The sequence below is a fragment of the Ascaphus truei genome, chromosome 3, assembly GCF_040206685.1.
Source record: "Ascaphus truei isolate aAscTru1 chromosome 3, aAscTru1.hap1, whole genome shotgun sequence".
NCBI lineage: Eukaryota > Metazoa > Chordata > Amphibia > Anura > Ascaphidae > Ascaphus > Ascaphus truei.
The window spans coordinates 9,673,295-9,693,305 of NC_134485.1; the positions used below are offsets into that span (position 1 = coordinate 9,673,295).

The 20,011-nt window shown below is 44.5% G+C and overlaps 1 protein-coding gene across 1 annotated transcript in view; it reads left to right on the top strand.

The window, feature by feature from the left end:
- The window catches only part of LOC142490866 (uncharacterized), a 165,535-nt gene that overhangs the window by 88,989 nt on the left and 56,535 nt on the right, over nucleotides 1-20,011 (top strand). The window contains exons 20-22 of the mRNA XM_075593284.1: nucleotides 7,390-7,449; nucleotides 8,016-8,063; nucleotides 16,813-16,863. Coding sequence (XP_075449399.1) covers nucleotides 7,390-7,449; nucleotides 8,016-8,063; nucleotides 16,813-16,863 — 159 coding nt within the window. The remainder of the gene's footprint in view (nucleotides 1-7,389; nucleotides 7,450-8,015; nucleotides 8,064-16,812; nucleotides 16,864-20,011) is intronic.

The following is a 20,011-nucleotide window of genomic DNA, read 5'->3' on the forward strand; positions in this document are numbered from 1 at the left end:
AGGCCACAAGATGCAGGTTTTCCAGGATATCTCCCCTGCCACCCTCCTCAAATGTAAGCAGATTACACCCATCATAAAGGTGCTCCGCGATGAGGGGGTGCGATACCGCTGGCTGTACCCGTTTGGACTAATGGTGATCCGCAACGGCGTCTCGCACACCCTGAGGCGGTTGGAGGAGGGGGGGAGCTTCTTAGCCAAACTAGGGCTACAAGACAAGGCCCCTGCTGAGGCAGCTGGTGAAAACGTAACCCCGGATCCAGCCTGGAAGGAGGCTGGGAAGGCAAGCAAGAACAGGCAGCCCCGCAGTCCTAAGTCCTAAGTGAGGGAAACTAGCAAAATCCGGTCTACCGGCTCACCTTCCAGTTCCCATCGTTGCGGCTCTACTGTTGGGAGCCCTTACAGGAACCGGTTGTTCCACGTTACAAATAGCTCCGAGTCACCTCCTCAGCCCAGCAGCGCTGCTCCACGTCTGGCGGCCATCTTGGTTTCACTCCGACTGATCACGCGGCCGGGGGCGGTCCTTGGTGACGTCACGGAGGAGGAGCCGATGGATCCCGCGAGAAGACCTGCCGGGAGGCGGCCGGGGTCCTCCAAGATGGCGGCAGCATTGGCCGAAGGGGGCGGAGCTACAGCTACAAGCTACAAGGACCGAGAGGAGCGGTGGAGAGGCCCTAAGCGGAGGAAGTCCAGGAAAGGAAGAGATCTGGGGACACATGATACGGGGAGGGTGGGAGTTGGGGGCGGGAGGAGAGGGGAAGTTAAAGGTGGGGCGGACAGCGGGGGGAGCAGTCTCAAGAGATGGGCAGCAGGGACCCTGGCATAAAGGAGTAGCGAAGGGGGACAGAGGGGGAGGGGGGTGAAGGGAGGGTGGAAGATGTGGGAGGGCAGTGGCGGAAGGTGGGTAAAGGGGCAGATGGAAGGTCAGGTACATAAGGAGGGGATAGAGTGGAGGGACAGATGAGAAAGGAGGGGAGAGACAGGAGCAGGATGGGGGGGGGTAGGATAAAGAGGGGGGGTAGAATGGATGGACTGGAGGGTGAAGAGGGCACGAGGTGGTGGCGCGGAGATGAGGGGTGTAGAGGGGAGTGGAACGGGAGTTAGGTACACGAGGGTAGAATGCTGGCAAAGGCAATAAGGCCCCAGGCTCCTATGAATAGAAAGCAGCATGTGAGGCCATGGGGACCCAAATAGAGGTCTGGGGAGGGTAACCCAATTCAGCTAAAGGGAGGGAAGGAGGCAGGGGGTAGGTTCTGTGACTTAGTTATGTAAGCAAACAAGTTGTGGGGGGGAGGTTTATGACGGTAAATTATCACATTTATTAGTTCTAGAGGATTGCTCACGGCAAGTAATAATATGTACATAACGTTATGATCCGACTACCGGCGGGGACTCAGGTCTGGCGGTCGCTGTGCGTCTACAGACTCTGGCCGGGGCGGATGCCCAGGTAGCCGAGAAAGTCCTTGGGAGAGGGTGGAGTAGCGGAGCCCGGCGTAGGAGAGGAGGGAGGCAGGGGCTCTCGCGGAATTTCACCAACCCAAAGGCAAGGGGGGGTGGTGGTCTAAGACCACAATTGCCTCTTCCACATTGTTGTTTATGTTGATGTTGTTTTCTTCCTTGTATGTGTCCTATGTCCCATATGTTTCTCCCCTGCCCTCCCCCCCCCTCCTGCCGAAGTGGTATCCCACCGACATTGAGCGCATCGCTGTGCACTGCAGAGAAGCTGAGTCCAGCCGGGGAGCACCGGTCACTTCAAATTACGACATTCAGGACGAGAGGTGAGACTACACACGCCCCATGACATTAACATTTATCTCGCACAATGCCAAAGGGCTGAACTGTCCTCGTAAGAGGAAAATAGCACTCACTGATTAAAAGAGAAAAGGCGTGGTGTCAGGGTCTCCTAGACCTCCTGCCTAGCCATAGCTTCTTTGTCCACCGGGTGTGCTGCTGCCTTCTGTTTGCTCTGGGTTCCTCTGTCTGCCTGTCTGTCTTCTTGTTTGTCTTGTCTCTGTCCTTTATAGCTTCTACTTCCTGGTTGTTCAATTGCCTTTGCTTGAAGTCAGACTCCTTCAGTATTGCTCATGCCTCTGATCCTGATCTGTTTTCTGTACCTGTACCATAGAAGTCTGTTCACAGTAAAAGCCCTTGCTAGTAATCTGGCTTGTCCCTGTTTGTTCCTGTTCTCAGTCCCTGCCCCCAGACCTGTCCTTGCTCCCCTGTCTGTTCCAGTCTCCTCGTTGCTGACCTTTGCTTATTACCTGAATTAGCTACCTGCCGCCTGCCTCGGACCCCTGCTTGTTACCTGACTTCGCTACCTGCTGCCTGCCTCGGACCCCTGCTTGTTACCTGACTTCGCTACCTGCCGCCTGCCTCAGACCCCTGCTTGTGACCCCTACTACGCTCGTGCTGTTCCGGACACCGAGATCCTACCCACCACAGGAGTCTCCCGTGACAGGCGGATATTGTATTATTACAGGAAACACATTTTAGCACCACCAGCTTCCCCAAATATTTCGATAAGCAGTTTAGACAAGTATGCCTAGCTTCCGCGCAGGTGAAAAAACACGGAGTAGCAATACTGGTACACAACAGGGTGGGGCTGGTGGTTGATGAGGTGAAGAAGGACAAAGAGGGTAGGTTCCTGTTACTCACAGGGTCCATTAACCAGCAACCGATAACGATCGCCGTAATATATGCCCCTAATGGACAAGACCCGGCCTTCTTCGCATCATCCTTTGCAACTATCCGCAAACACGCTAAAGGAGCCTTAATTGTAGGGGGAGATTTCAATACAGCATTGAACGCATCCCTAGACCGCTCAGGTTCCCACAAATGTCGGACAGACCCCGGACCCAAGGCCCTGGAGCAGGGGTTACGGGATCTTAAGCTGGTCGATATTTGGAGGGAACTCCACCCACTAGTCAGAAACTATACTTTCTACTCACATCCACACAACTCATTCAGTAGAATTGATTACTTCTTTGTCTCTAGTAGACTGGTCCCAAAGATCGCCCACGCTGGGATCCACGATATTTCGTGGTCTGATCATGCACCCATAGAGCTACGGTGCTCACAGATAGGGCTGGACAGGCCAGGAGCAAACTGGAAATTAAACGAATCCCTTTTAAAAATCCCAGACCTACAGATCAGAATTGGGGACGAAATCCAAAATTTCTTTAGAGAAAACAAGGGAAGCGTTCACTCCCAAATAACCCTCTGGGAGGCACACAAAGCAACACTAAGAGGGATTTTGATTAGTCTAGCGGCCAAAAAGAAAAAAGAGAGCAACGCAAAAATTATGAAAGAACAGTCAGAGCTAAAGACTTTGTGGGATAAATATAAGAGCGCCCCAGATCCTACCATCCGTCAACAGATTGGTGACACTCAGACTAAATTGAATCTACTCCTTACCTCCCAGGCGGAGAAATCGTTGAGTTGGTCTAAGAGAAGATTCTTTGAAAAAGCAAACAAACCAGATACCCTGCTGGCTAATATGATTAGCGCCAAAACAAATAACTATAATATCCAGGCCTTAAGGCTGGAGTCAGGCAAGACCACGGCCAACCCCAAAAAAATTGTAGCGGAATTCAAAAACTACTATGTGAAATTATATGACGGGGGGCAAAGTGGCCCACTCGACTGGTATGAACAAAGCCCTAAAAGATTTCTTGAGGGGCTCGAATCTACCGGGTCTGGACAGGTTGGACAGAGAGGTAATGGGTAGTGATTTTACAACGGAGGAAATATCGGAGGTTATCAAAAACCTAAAACCCTCTAAAGCCCCGGGTCCCGACGTTTTCTCGAATCTCTATTACAAGAAATTCAGAAAATATCTAACCCCGCACCTCCTTAATATGTTTAATCAAGTGCTGGGATGTACCCCTTTTTCCCAACATATGCTCCAGGCGTCCATCTCGGTAATACACAAACAGGGAAAGGACCCACTGGACTGTAAAAGCTACAGACCAATATCCCTGATTAATTCGGACATTAAAATTTACGCTAAACTTTTGGCCAACAGATTGGGTCTCATCCTACCCAGACTTATTACACCCAGATCAAATCGGGTTTGTCCCGGGTCGACAGTCATCAGATAACACTCGACGAATCATTGATCTGATAGAAATAGCCAATACCAGATCAATACCAGTTATGGCGCTCAGTTTGGATGCGGAAAAAGCGTTTGATAGGATAGACTGGCCATACCTAGAAGCCACGCTTGGAGCATTTGGGATGGGAAAGAAATTAACAAAGGCGATCTTCGCCCTCTACAAGAATCCGTCGGCAAGGGTTACCCACCAGGGATTCGCCTCGGACCCCTTCCAAATTAAGAGCGGAACGAGGCAGGGTTGCCCGCTCTCCCCCCTCCTCTTTGCTTTGTGTATGGAGCCATTGGCTGCCCAGATATGCGATAGCAAAGACATCACGGGTATTGACATGGGAAACCAGTCGCATAAGGTGGCACTGTATGCGGATGATGTGTTCCTGACAATATCTAAACCCCTTACCTCTCTACCAAACCTTTTTGACTTGTTGGGGAGATTTAACAGGATCTCCGGATTCAAAATAAACCAGTCCAAATCTGACGCTATGAACATCAACCTTCCCAAACATGTAGAGAAATTGATCACCATAAACTTAATTTCAATTGGCAACAGAAAAACATTAGATACTTGGGGATCAATGTCACTAAGTCCTATAATACGCTGTATCAGGCGAACTATCCCAAATTGGCGCAGACTCTGAGAGGGGACATTAAGAGATGGGCCACCCACAAAATTTCGTGGATCGGAAAGATCCACTGTGTCAAGATGAACCTGCTTCCACGCTTACTATACCTCTTTCAAACCCTCCAGTGCCAATAGGATTGAAGGATTTCCTCTCACTTCAATCAGCAATAGATAAATTTATCTGGGGAGGTAAGAAAGCGAGGGTGGCTAAACAAATTATGCGTAAACGGACGGAAGCAGGAGGGTTAGCGGTACCTTGTTTGTTGTCCTACTACAAAGCGGCGCAATTATGCCAAATTGTGCAATGGCAAACTAATCCAGACTCAAAGAGATGGGTCGCCCTAGAAAAGGAGCTATGCTCCCCTATGGCTCTTGAACACTTAATTTGGCTTCCCAAAAAGGCACGGTTAGGTGCCAAAATGCCGCTATCCTCCATGACCAACTCACTCTCGGTTTGGGAGGCCACAGGGATGAGATGCAAGCTGACCCACAAAGCCTCAGGTATGACCCCATTATGGGACAATCCACTCTTTGCTCCGGGTCGGACAAGCGCAGACTTTACTATCTGAAAAATAGCAAAATAAACAGGCTAATAGATCTGGAGGGGTTACGAGGCGTTCAGACATTCGATCTACTCAAAGAGTACCAAAACATCCCCAACGTCGAGTTCTTTAGATACCTCCAGCTCAGAGCGTTTTACCAAACAGTGCAGCCCCATACCCCATTGACGAATTTTGAAAAGCTCTGTCGCTCAGGGACATCCACCAAGTGACTCACATCGCAGATGTACAGGGAGGTAATCGGTTCTGCTAAGACAGTGACGGTCAAAACAGGATACATGACAAGATGGGAACAGGACTTGGGGGAGGAAATTGACTTAGAGGAGTGGACAAAAAATTGTAATGGCGACGTCAAAAAGCTCTATGTGCACGACTTTGAGGGAGAATGCATATAAAGTTATGATGAGGTGGTACCACACCCCCACTAAATTGGCTAAATTCCTGCCCAGCTACTCCCCATTGTGTCCAAGACAATGTGGACAACAGGCAGACTTGTTGCACATGCTGTGGTCTTGTCCCAAGATTACGCCGGTCTGGGATTCAGTTAACGATTGGCTAAATAGGATCCTAGGCACATCCATCCCCGTGGACCCTTGGCGGTTCCTTTTGAACAGGCCGCAAAAAGGTCTCTCCAGGGGAGAAAATAAACTAGTGGCGCACTTCGCAATGGCAGTACGGGGGGAGATCGCAGCACGCTGGAAACAGAATGAAATCCCAATAATTGCAAAGATCAGGAACCGAATTTGGTCAGTTTGCCAGATGGAGAAATTGACGAGTCTGGTCAATGACACTGGCACAAATTTCCTAAAAGTCTGGTCACCATTGCTGGCACAGACAGACATACAGGGGGTAGATAGGGCCACGATTTGGCACTGATAGACGTAAATGCATTCTCCCATGAAGAGGCTCCGGGAAATCAAGACGGTTTACGGGACCATGCAGGTCACAGGCGGACAGAATTGGTGAGGCTCAGCGGACGCAAGCCGGGCACTCGGTTTTCTCAGTTGCAGAGAGCCAGCGGACGCATGTTTAGAAGCGGAACCACGGTCGGAGGACCTTTCCCCCCCCCCCCCTCCACCCCTCCACCCCCCCACCCCCCTTCACCTCCTCCCCCTCCCGGCTGGGAGCTAGATGTAGTCTGTCGGTTCGTCTGTTTGTCTGCCCTGTCTGTCCAAAGTATATAGTAACCACACATGCCGAATGTCTTTCACCTGAAGGAGGTGTGTTTTCCTCCATTGTATACTATGAATGTATGACATGTATGAGTTCAAAAAAAATTAAAAAAAATTAAGTTAAAAAAAAAAAAGGCTAATATTGCCACCATTTGCTATATAGGGGGGATATGTGCTGTTGAGCTAGATAAAGATAGACTATTGCTGAAGCTTGGGCAATAAAATTCACTAATATAGAAATAAATCAAATTAAATGTTTCACAAGTTGAGACATATATTGGTTTTGCAGTAACCATGTAGTATGTGCTTCAACTACTACAATATCTCATTTTATTATCACCTATTTATATTTTGGGTTTCTAAATGTAAGCGACAAGTTTAAAGAAGTAATATCATTCAAGCAATTTAACAAAAATCTGTAAAATACTTTCATAAATGTATAATTATTATAAATACTTTGCTGGCAGTCATGGTCGAATCTCTTGAAATGTAATTATTTGCCCACTCTTACCCATCCGCCGAACGTAAAGAGGTACAGGCATACCCCGTATTAACGTACGCAATGGGACCGGAGCATGTATGTAAAGCGAAAATGTACTTAAAGTTAAGCACTACCTTTTTTCCACTTATCGATGCATGTACTGTACGGCAATCATCATATACGTGCATAACTGATGTAAATAACGCATTTGTAACAAGCTCTATAGTCTCCCCGCTTGAGCACAGCTTCGGTACAGGTAGGGAGCCGGTATTGCTGTTCAGGACGTGCTGACAGGCGCATGCGCGAGCTGCCGTTTGCCTATTGGGCGATATGTCCTTACTCGCGAATGTACTTAAAGTGAGTGTCCTTAAACTGGAGTATGCCTGTACTCTCAATTTAAATGTTAAATAATAACGTGGGCAGCACTTGTTTATTTTGTATTTCAGACAGTTATTTGGAATCGCTGTTGCTGAAAAAAGTAATAAATCTCCTGGATAACATATCAGGTACAGATGGTTTGTAGAGTGATAGTTTATGAAGAACATGTCGCTGGTGTTTTGGTTTTAACATTTTGTCGTGTTTTGATTTTCAAAGAACTCAGTTGGTTTTGGAAAGAAATGATGGCAAGAACTAAAAAAAATCTTTAAAAAATCCCTATCTATACAATGTATGTGCCCGGAAATGTATAGAGTTGCACGAGATGGGAATATCACACTATTAATCAGACTAGGTACTTCTACTCCAGAGGAACTTGGCAAAACTCATCATTAGTGTGAAGGACACTGCTGTTAGCACCGGCCAAAGCCACGAGGAACTTTGAGCAAGTTTTATTCAATGTTCTCCAGTAACTCACACAGCCATATCGTCTCAGGAACAGCCTCACATATACTGTATGGCTAATCCGTGCAGCTGTGCCTTCATTTATGTGATTGTGAAATATTGTCATGCAAATATAGAGAAAACACTCTGCTTCCTTAAAAAAAAATAGTTTATTCTCGTTTATAATATCACAAAAATGTATTAACAAAAAAATGTTGTTACACTCATTGACACTGTTGCTTTTCCATTGTAGCTAAAACAACTATATTGCCAGATGCAGATGATATTGGACAAGGAAAAGGTAACACAACATCGAACAACACAGCGGCAACAAAGTTGTGGTGTGTAGATAAATTTTGTATATTGTATAAGCGTTTAATGGAGAACATCGCCTGTCAGTAATGGGCAGTGAAGCAGTGTGTGCAGAACATTGGGTTTAGGTAACAAGCCAGGGAAAGTTACATTTGTTCATTCACATCTTTGTCAAATCTTTTGTTGTAACAAGTGTTTTAGGCAGGTGGCTATATATATAGATATATCTATATATATATATATATATATATATATATATATATATATATATATATATCTCAAATGGATATTTTACAGTATATTTTATGGATATACTGTATATATATATTGTGATACCATCACAGTCCTCTAGGGGCTGGAATAGGTCAGCTATAAGAATTTTTCAACACATAGAGTTAATATCCAAAGGGAACTCAACAGCAGCTGCTGCATTATTAAACTGGCTGAACAAGGAAGTGTTTTTAAAGTACACAGGAAGCTGCCATGTGAGAGACACACATGCTGAGACTCACAGAGTGAGAGATTGCTGTCCGAGAGAGGGGGACAGAAGTGCTCCCCAGCTAAAGAAGAGGCTGGCACAGTTCCTTGGACCCGCTGGATGGTGATCGCGGAGTTCGCTGGGACTGCCTGGGTTTGAATCCCAGAGGAAAGCAGGAAAGACAACAGACTGCGCTGAAGCGGGGATGTCCGGTCCTTGGCATTTACAGAGGAGTGTTTCTCTGAGCTCACGTGGGGCTGAGTTCCCCTAGGAAGAAAGGACGCAAGGCGTGCTGAAGCGGGGATGTCTGCTCCAAACTGATAAGGAAAAAACTTAATTGTTGTGTACAGAGACTGTGAACATGGTTGCTTATGCCAGGGCATGTTTTGGGGGTGGGAACCAGCTTAGCTTGCCATCCAAGTAGTGAGGGCAACAGCTATGGTGTAGTTAGCTTTCCCTAAAAGGAATAGGTATTTTATTTTATGATTTGCTTGACTTAAAGAGACGGTGGACCTGTTGGTGTATGATTTAATCCCTGTACATAAACCCCATGTAGAGAATTACAGTGTTTCCTGCCTTACATGGGGACTAAAAGAGACTGCAACGTGGTGTGGGCATCACAATTGGTGGAGAATGCGGGCAGTCCAAAAAGGCATTGAGCAGCAGAAACTGTGGGTTTGAAAATAAATGCAGGGATTTAAAATGGCCTCTCAACTGAAGTGAAAAAAACAAATTCTACAAGCAAAGGCTGTCCTACTGTGTATGAGCAATTGTGCTTACAGGATACACAAGTTGAAGAATACACCTGAAGCTAGAAAATGGAGGATACAGTGTGTTTTATGTGTAATGTGCCAAGTCACACAAATAAATGTCCATTCAGCAATGGCTATCCTGGTCTGGTCCCACAAAAGGAACCACACCAGAAATGTTAATGGTGTGAAAAGCTGGACCGCACCAAAGACTCTCCCTTCAGGCTGGATGAGGATGATGATGACTAATATGGGGCCCCGCGAAGAGGACAGTCTCCATTTTCAGCAGAAGGTCAGAAAAAACAGAGATGAGCCACAGCCCAGAGCGTTTGACGCAATCGTCATAGGAATGATGACTAGCCTTGGGATGAAAAAGGCTACCGCTACCGCCATTACAGTAAGCCGAGCGAATCAGAGAAAACAAGTACCAACTGGAAACTGTACTATGAAATGTTCCAGAAAGACGTTCAAAACTTCATCACAAAGTTAGCCGTTTCTCAGCAAGAAGCTTGCGAGCTCAACGCAGAGCTTGGTAAGGAAAATAGAGAATTTCCAGAAGAAAATTTAGACGTGCAGGAAGCACTGGAGAGTGCAGAAAGAAGGCTGCATAAAGAACATGTCTCCCTGGAGCATCACACCGAAGCAGAGCAAAAACTACAGAGCCAGTTGCAAGAGATGCGTGTGAGTCTGCAAGAGGCCAAAGTGAAACAAGCGGATGCTGAGGAGATGCGGTGAGTGCTACTGAAGGGAAATGCCACGCTGAGTATCACCAGTGCATCGCTGGAGCCGGAGCTTAGGTGCCATGTGACTCGGTATGAGAGGGAGCGGGAAAAGGTCCAGAAACTGGAGCAAGAGCTGGAGAAGCAGAGGGGCTGTTCCATCCCCATGAGTCAGTACGCCAAGGAGAAAGAGGCCTGGAAAACAGAAGCAGCAGCGATCTTAGCGACAACAACTGCAGAGCTCTGCGGTATGATGGAGGATACGTTGAGGCAAACTCAGTGCGACCACATTGATGAGATGGAGGCCCTAAGAGGAGAATTGCAAGATGTTATCAAGAGACAGCAGTTTCTCGCTGAAGCACTAAACTTGCTACAGGCCAGAAATGGAAAAACGGAAGCAGATTTAAATCTTTCTCTGAATGTGCTGGCAGATTTGGAATCGCGACTCAACACCAAAGAAGCTGAACTAGCAGCTGCACTGAGTGGAAAAAGAAATGCAGAAGGACAGCTTCAAGATCTGAGGAAGGACCTGGAATCTGAGCGTGCTGGCCGCAAGATGGCAGAGAAACAAAAGCGTGACCTGGGTGAGGCGCTCGAGGCTCTGAAGAATGAGCGTGATGTTAGTTTGGACTCTACTGCTGCCCAGAAGGAGGTTCCTAATATGAAGTAGATCCTTGAGAAGGAGTCCGGGAAAAAGAGGGTGGTAGAGTTAAAACCAAATGAGGCGCCATGGGGTGCACTTGGGGCAAAGGAGAATACCGCCGAAATGGAAATACTGCAGATAAATGGTGTGAACCAAACATAGAACTTGTGTTGAATGACTGGTCTCTAGTCTCAAACACTGAAGGTACGCTGATGGAGAAAGGTCCAAAAGCCATCACCGCTAAAGCGGAGTTGCTGTCTTCACAAGAGAAGGCCAAACAGTCACTGGCGAGTGAACGCAAGGAGCTAACCGAGATCAACGCTCTTCTACAGGGTACGGGAAACTCTGTGCACAAGAGGAAGAGGACAGAGATGCATCGTCAGGATATGCAGATCAGGGTCACAAGACATGCGTTACCAACACAGGAAACCGAACAGGGAGTAGGCAACTTTTTATCACCCGATAGGGAACTTCACAGGACTGCTGTCGTCTTCAAGGTAGGTGGCTCCTGTAACGCTCATGCTGCCCACAAACAAGACAAGACCCCGGCACTGAGGTGGGAAGGTATAACACCACACACCCGCAGCAGCAGAGGTGTGCCTGGAAGGCGGATAGTTTAACGTAGCCAGGTCTGGGTTGGAGAGTGTAGGAGATGCGGTATACTTGCTGAGTTCTGACATTGGAGAAGACAGGATAGTAGGGGTCCGTAAACCGTGGTCTGGGATTGGAGAGAGCAGCGTAGTCCGAGTCCGTATGCTGTGTTCAATGGTAAAAGAGATCGCCGTAGTCAAGGGTATGCCAAAGTCCAAAATCCAAAAGGGTCCACAAACAAGCCGAGTCGGTACACAAGAGGTTAACTGCAAAGGAGACAGAGCACTGCACAAATGAAATGAGCTTCACGAGACTACCTAGGATTATGCTGAGCAAAGCATGGGAGGAAGCAGGAAGTATTTACAGACAGGGGTGACCAATGGGAACGGGAGGCGGAGCAGAGGCGCGGCTCCAGTGGAGCTGGGATAGGCTGCAGGCAACAAGGCAGGGAAGAGAAACTTGCCACGCAGCTGGGGATCGGCAAACGTCATTGCGTGTGCGCACCGCGCGGGAGAGATGCACGACGCATGTGGGAGGCGGGACCAGGTTCCGTGTGGCAGCTAGAAGAGCTGCGGGTGTGCGCACATGGGCAATAATAGGGGCCGCAGCAGCAGGTAAGGAGGGAACATGCGGCAAAGGACGTGTTCCTTGATTCCTTACAGCCCCACACAAAAGGGCACAAGAAATCCTCCTTAGTCACCCCGTCTTAAGGGGGGGGTAGTCCCGAACAACACAGGTAGTCCCGTAGGGCGAAAAGTCAGTCCTCTCCGAGACTGCAGGCACAGTGCAGCTCCCAAGGCGATCAAACAGCAGCTTAACCAAGCGGTATCACTACCAGCATGACCCGCCTACAATAGTATGAAGAAAGCAGTCCCCACTTGCTGGAAGTGCTGGTCGCAAACCACACACGGTCAATCACGGTACACCAGAAGCTTTCCCGTGGCACCCGGTAAATCTCGTCAGCTGGAGATGACGTCACCAGACGAAAGGCGCCTTTACTCGGCGAAGTATACAGAAAGTCTGTGGTTTCAGCTGCACTGCCCGGCTCGGCTATATTGGATCAATACACAGGATAACAAGCAATAAAATCCTATGCGTTTCGTAGTACATACACTACATCCTTAAGGAATAATTATTATTATACTCTTACATCACTGACATTCAGGGACCATTTAACACCTCCGGTCATAAAACGCATACTGCACAGGGGGGAGGGATAGGCTTCAATCACAGATCACATTCCAGGATGCACTATTTTAAAGTAAAAAACTTTTTTTCGGCTTCATTCTTTGTAACATCACCGGAAGAAGAGTTCAGTGTTTCTCGAAAGCTCGCACGGATAAAAGCATTTTGTTAGCCACAGAACGGTATCGTCTATTCATTTTTGATTATTAAAGCTCGCTAACACGGTACCTATACCTCTACATATATACATTTATATATATATATATATATATATATATATACATATACCTCCATTTATGGACAAACTATCAAAGGACTGGTTGGACTTTATTTATTCATTTTTCCCTTTTTTATGCACTTTTTGCACTTTTTTATTTTTTCATTTAATATGTTTGTGTTTCATTATATCGTTTAGTAGATAATATTGTTATATGTTATTTGATATTGTATTTCTTACTCTTGTATATACTTATAGCACTATATACACTCCAATCCATATTATTAGTCACTATAGTCCATTTATAGATATCTTATCACAGTACTACTCTGGCGCTACACTTTTTGCTTTTCTTATATATATATATATATATATATATATATATATATATATATATATATTTATATTTACTGTGTGCTCATTTGCATGTCATTTCCCAGAATTCCTTGCTGCAGTGGAAGTGCTGTGTGCTGGGTGATAATGGTGAAAGGCGGGGTTGCAGACCTGCCTAAGACATGCAGATGAGCATACAGTTGTATTTACATTTGTGTATATATATATATATATATATATATATATATATATATATATATATATATACACATGAAGGTCAGTCAGCACACTGTAGTAGAAAAGGTTGTAATAGCAGATGCTAGTCCCATAGAGAATAAGTATGATACGAACCAATCCAAAGACCAGTAAAGAGACAGCAGACCGCACGGGGTTAATCCAAAAATATATATTCACAACATCAAATACACGTAAGCCAACGTTTCGGTCCCACAGAGAGACCTTCCTCAGGGCCGTGCGGAAGGTCTCTCTGTGGGACCGAAACGTTGGCTTACGTGTATTTGATGTTGTGAATATATATTTTTGGATTAACCCCGTGCGGTCTGCTGTCTCTTTACTGGTCTTTGGATTGGTTCGTATCATATATATATATATATATATATATATATATATATATATATATATATATATATAAATATATATATATATATATAAATATAAAAAAAAACAACACAGCTTGCACTCAATGTACTGGTTCATATAGACAGGTGCTAGTCTCAAATAATAGAAAAACAACATTACCATTCTCTCGTCCCTTAAAGAAAGACTGCACTCGGTTCAGTAATCATGAAAAACTGTATTGGGCATCTGAATAAAAAAGATGATTTGGATTGGGTGACTTATCTTTTCTATTCAGATGCCCAATACAGTTTCTCATGATTACTGAACCGAGTGCAGTCTTTCTTTACCGGACGAGAGAATGGTAATGTTGTTTTTATATATATATATATATATATATATACATACACATTTATATATATACATACACATTTATATATATACATATACATATATATATATATATATATAATATACATATACATATATATATATATTAGAAAAAGAAAAGAGAAAAAGCGCCCGATCCTTGTGTAAAATCAGATGAACATTTTAATAAATCATGGACAAGACAAATGCACACTTACAATTTGTCTGATTAAAACAGGCATTTTATGGGACCTGCCCATGCACCAAATGAAGACTCCACAGTCACCTCCGCTCTGCAATCTCACGATTGGTTCTTATTCCAGTATTTGAGAACGCCGTTTTCTCCAGGGTGGATATCAACCACTTGTCAGGAGCTTCTCAGCAGCGTGCGTCCGCCATTGCTCCCACGCATGTGGTACTGGAACCCGGAAGGACTTTGCTAGGGACGGTTTACATTGTAACTACGGTGGCTGACCTGCCTTCGGCACCAGAGAGAGACCGTGGAGACACAAGCAAAGTCCTTCCGGGTTCCAGTACCACATGCGTGGGAGCAATGGCGGACGCACGCTGCTGAGAAGCTCCTGACAAGTGGTTGATATCCACCCTGGAGAAAACGGCATTCTCAAATACTGGAATAAGAACCAATCGTGAGATTGCAGAGCGGAGGTGACTGTGGAGTCTTCATTTGGTGCATGGGCAGGTCCCATAAAATGCCTGTTTTTATCAGACAAATTGTAAGTGTGCATTTGTCTTGTCCATGATTTATTAAAATGTTCATCTGATTTTACACAAGGATCGGGCGCTTTTTCTCTTTTCTTTTTCTAATAGGTACTATGGGAACTTGGTGAGCCCAAGAAGAAGCAGCCTGGACCTTTGTTTTATTCATTCATGGACTTCATTTGGACTTAAGTATTTTTTATAGTTCATTGTTTGTATTTTTATGCTACATTTTATTATTTATATTCAACAGATTATTGCAAAAAAAAATTTTTTCACATCTTTGCACATTTTTTACAATTTTTTTTTTTTTTTGGTTTGGTTTTTATATGTTTTTTATGTATATTACATTTTTTACATTTTTTCTTGTATAGGCAAGCACTAGTTAGTTCATGTAATTATCTTATTCAATATTGGTATTTGGTGCAACATTTTGGCACACGTCACCAGCAGGGCAGCAATTTGGGTGTGCTGGAAAAAGGTGCGCTGTCTTTAAAACTGTTCATATATATATATATATATATATACATGTGTATATATATATATATATATATACATTTATATATATATATATACATACGAAAGAAGAACTTTAAGCGCTACAGTGAAAATGACCTATTGTGCATATGACCACAGTGTATAGTATATGTCAATTGCATACAACATCAACCAATATTATTAATATTAATGAAGGGGAGGTGTACCCAAAGTTACCTGTCCCTAAAACAAATGCAGCCAACAAGGTCCACGACCTCACAAAGTGCTGAGTAGAAAAGTATATGGAAGAATGACCTAGGCGCAAATGAAAGAACAAGGGAGAGGGGGGAGAAAAAACATAGGGCAGTATGTCTAATCAAGCGTCACAAGCAGATGGTGAGAGATACACTCACCCTCGGGTGGTAAATATGAGCCTTTATCCACACAATTGGGATCTGAAACTCTGTAGTTAACACGAGTAGAGATGTCAGTTGTTTTCTTTGTTGCTTGAGTTTTGATCTCAGATGAATACCATATCATGAGGATAGAGAGGGAACATATATAGTGCAGGTAGAAAAAACAGGATATTCAGCGCTCGTGCTGTATGATGGTGTGGATGATCCCTTTGCAGCATGTACATAAAGCATCTCCCCAGAAACTCTCAAATCTAGGTGAACCCCCCTTAAAAAGGGGGAGGGCACCCTGAAATACAAGATAATAAAAAATGCACAAATGCGCACCAGGGATTAGTGGAAGGTAATTTATTAAAAATACACAAAAACTGAGGGGATCCAACCTCACCTCAGAACAGCTGTGCAGCTGGACGGCTAAGTACTACCCAGGAGAACACCTGATGGTGACTAAACCCTAAGCTGCACAGTATACAAATACAGTAAAATTTATATAAAAACACATGAAAGAAAAAAACAAACATGAAAACAACCTATCAACAGATTTGTATAGAAACCACCATAGGGTTGGGCACTGGCAAGGGGAAACGGACACTCACACTGAGACAGTCAGCAGACTCGCGGTGGCTGCACAGGATCCGGATCTCAGCACCGCGGAGATGGAAAAAAACGCTGCTGTCTCCTGCAGGCTCCGTCTCAGCTTACCAGCATACACGCGCAGGATGACCTGTCGTGACCTCTACGCGTTTCGTACCAAGTACTTCGTCAGGAGGTCACATATATAGTGCAACACAGTTTTATAAAAAAAAAATCATAAAAAACACAAGAATAAAATACTCACACTCTGTAAGTGTAAAAACGGGCAGTTGGAGAGATTTTAACCAAACTGAGTCTTTCACATTCAGTTTGTCCCCCGACCCGCTAATGTCCAATTGTTTAGACCTGATTTAGAATCTGATTTATAGCTGCCAGCTAGTGGCAGAGGGTGGCATATATATCGTTGTGCCTACTGATGATGTTGCACTGTTAAAGTATGATACTCTGTGTTGTGTTGCTATACAATATGATGTGATGTGATTGTGTTATTTGCTCGTTCAGCACCACACCAGGTAACATTAGGTTCCCCGCACACACACACTATATGCGATTGGGTGGGGGGGAATACTCGTTACACACACATACACGCAGACACAATGTGGGGTCAGAGAATAAACACAAAATATGAGTCTAGAATGGAAATGTATGTTTTCTCTAAACAGATTTTGATATTTTAGGTAGCACGACCTTTAAGACCTCACATCGGGCTACAGGGAAGAGGAGCAGATGTAAGTGTCGTCGTTTAACATTTATATTTTATAATTATCTCTGGGTTTTTTAGGACATTTTCTGAGGAAACAGCATGTAACGAATGTGGGAAATGTTCCTGCTCACACATTTTAGCAGAGAATGGGGGGGCTGTATTACAACAAAAATATCATGTAACTCATCCCTACTGTACCGACCCCTAACGACAATTGCAAGCCCGTCATGTTGGCCCCTTTATATTATGACACATAGACGCTATATCAATGGTTTTCAACCTTTTTGGGGTTAAAGAACCCTATAATTATAATGTGAAATTCTGCAGAACCCCAACCCTCTCTAATAGCGCGTCTGAGGTCAGATGCATTGTAAGGAACACCAACAGTGTTTAATAGCGTGTCTGAGATCAGATGCATTGTAAGGAACCCCAACCCCCTCTAATAGTGCATCTGAGATCAGATGCATTGTAAGGAACCCCAACAGTCTCTAATAGCGTGTCTGAGATCAGATGCATTGTAAGGAACCCCAACCCCCTCTAATAGCGTGAACAACAGTTAACCCCTCAGGCGCTCAGAAGCAATGAACACTGTTGAGCCTTCTCGCTGTATGACTGGGGATGGGGGTCAGGCAAACTACACACTAGTGATAAATCTTTTCCAGCAGTTGGCTCAGAGTGAGCTCCAGATAGACTAAAGATAAAAAGAAACTCACATAGACATGTGTAGTGCCGTGTGCTCCACGATCCTCTCGCCGCTCCTTCCTCCAGTACTCCTCTGGTCACAGCTCGGCTGATATCGGCTGGGATCTCCGTTTGAAGGCGGCCCTTTGATCCACTCTTCTGCCGCCTACCCTGCTGTGTGCGATCCTTCACAGCGGGTGGTCACGTGACCGGCGGGGGTTACGAGCTCCGGTGAAGCGAGCTATGAATCAACAGCCCGGCGTGCTCTGTGGTAGACAGGAATGTAGAAACTCCTCCGGTGGGAGGCAAGGCAAAGCACAGCCGGAGAAAGAAATGCCGGGGGACTGATGTAAGCTATGTAAGCTAGAACATCTTTATTGGCACAGTATACTGACGGGTCCTCTAACGCGTTTCAGCCTACTGGCCTTTATCGAAGAGTGATCCGTCAGTAGAAAAACACACATAAAATAGTATTTGGTAACACACAACACCTGAGCAATTTGCCAATCAATGATGGACAACAAGTGTGTGTGATTACACAATCACATAATTAACAAGATTAAAACATGAACCAGACAGGTAATGAATGTCAGAAATTCCTTTCATGAAGGCATGGGTACAAAGTAAATATAACAGTAGATTTCAATACATATGAGTGGTCCATGATTAAAAACAACTATACAGCATATGCTGATATATACACTATGCTCAAAAATAATAATGAATATATAATTAAGTATAAACAGTGACTATACCCATATACAAAATTGGATGTACCAGGAAATGAAACCTTATCATATATATGTGATAGCATTAATCACTTACTAATATAACATTGTTTAACCATAATAAAGAAATAAAATGAAGAAAAATATATGAAAAGTATGTAATGTCAATATAGACCGGAGGGGAAAGGGGGGGGGGGGGGAAAGAGGGGGGGGAGAGGAGGGGAGTGGGGCGAGGGAGACGGAGAGGGGAGGGGGGGGAAAGGAAAAGGGGGAGGGGGATGGGAAAGGTGGGGGAAGGAAAGGAAGGGGGAGGGGGAGGAGAAAGGTGGGGGGAGGGGAGGAAAGAGGGTGGAATGGGGAAGAAGGGAACTGGAAAGAAAGAAATGAGAAAACAATATTAATCATGAAGAAAATGCTGCAGCTCCCATTCAACATTTAGACCATGGGGCTGCAAGGTGTTGAGGGAGAATATCCATGACATCTCTTTTTGATTTAATCGATTTAGTCTATCTCCTCCTCTAATAGATATAGGAATATGCTCAACAGCAAAGAATTTGAAATTATTCAGTCCTCCATGTGGACAACGCATAAAGTGCTTGGACACTGGGTGAAACAGGTCCTGTTTATTAATTAGCCTGATATGTTCAGAGATTCTTATATACAAAGGTCTGATTGTTCTGCCTACATATTTCTGGTTGCAGCCACAAACTATAACAAGTCTTTTTTCATCGATACGTGAATCCTCCATTAAAAATATACCAAAGGGATTCCACAAATGTGGTTTCTGTAAGTATTGCAAATATGCACTCCCAAAGAAACGGGTACACACATATTGTCCAAATACCAAGCATAGGATTAATACATTTATTAATTGCAAAACTAGCCACGTGGTCTATGTTATAGTTTGTGGCTGCAACCAGAAATATGTAGGCAGAACAATCAGACCTTTGTATATAAGAATCTCTGAACATATCAGGCTAATTAATAAACAGGACCTGTTTCACCCAGTGTCCAAGCACTTTATGCGTTGTCCACATAGAGGACTGAATAATTTCAAATTCTTTGCTGTTGAGCATATTCCTATATCTATTAGAGGAGGAGATAGACTAAATCGATTAAATCAAAAAGAGATGTCATGGATATTCTCCCTCAACACCTTGCAGCCCCATGGTCTAAATGTTGAATGGGAGCTGCAGCATTTTCTTCATGATTAATATTGTTTTCTCATTTCTTTCTTTCCAGTTCCCTTCTTCCCCATTCCACCCTCTTTCCTCCCCTCCCCCCACGTTTCTCCTCCCCCTCCCCCTTCCTTTCCTTCCCCCACCTTTCCCATCCCCCTCCCCCTTTTCCTTTCCCCCCCCCTCCCCTCTCCGTCTCCCTCGCCCCCCCCCCCCCTTTCCCCTCCGGTCTATATTGACATTACATACTTTTCATATATTTTTCTTCATTTTATTTCTTTATTATGGTTAAACAATGTTATATTAGTAAGTGATTAATGCTATCACATATATATGATAAGGTTTCATTTCCTGGTACATCCAATTTTGTATATGGGTATAGTCACTGTTTATACTTAATTATATATTCATTATTATTTTTGAGCATATTGTATATATCAGCATATGCTGTATAGTTGTTTTTAATCATGGACCACTCATATGTATTGAAATCTACTGTTATATTTACTTTGTACCCATGCCTTCATGAAAGGAATTTCTGACATTCATTACCTGTCTGGTTCATGTTTTAATCTTGTTAATTATG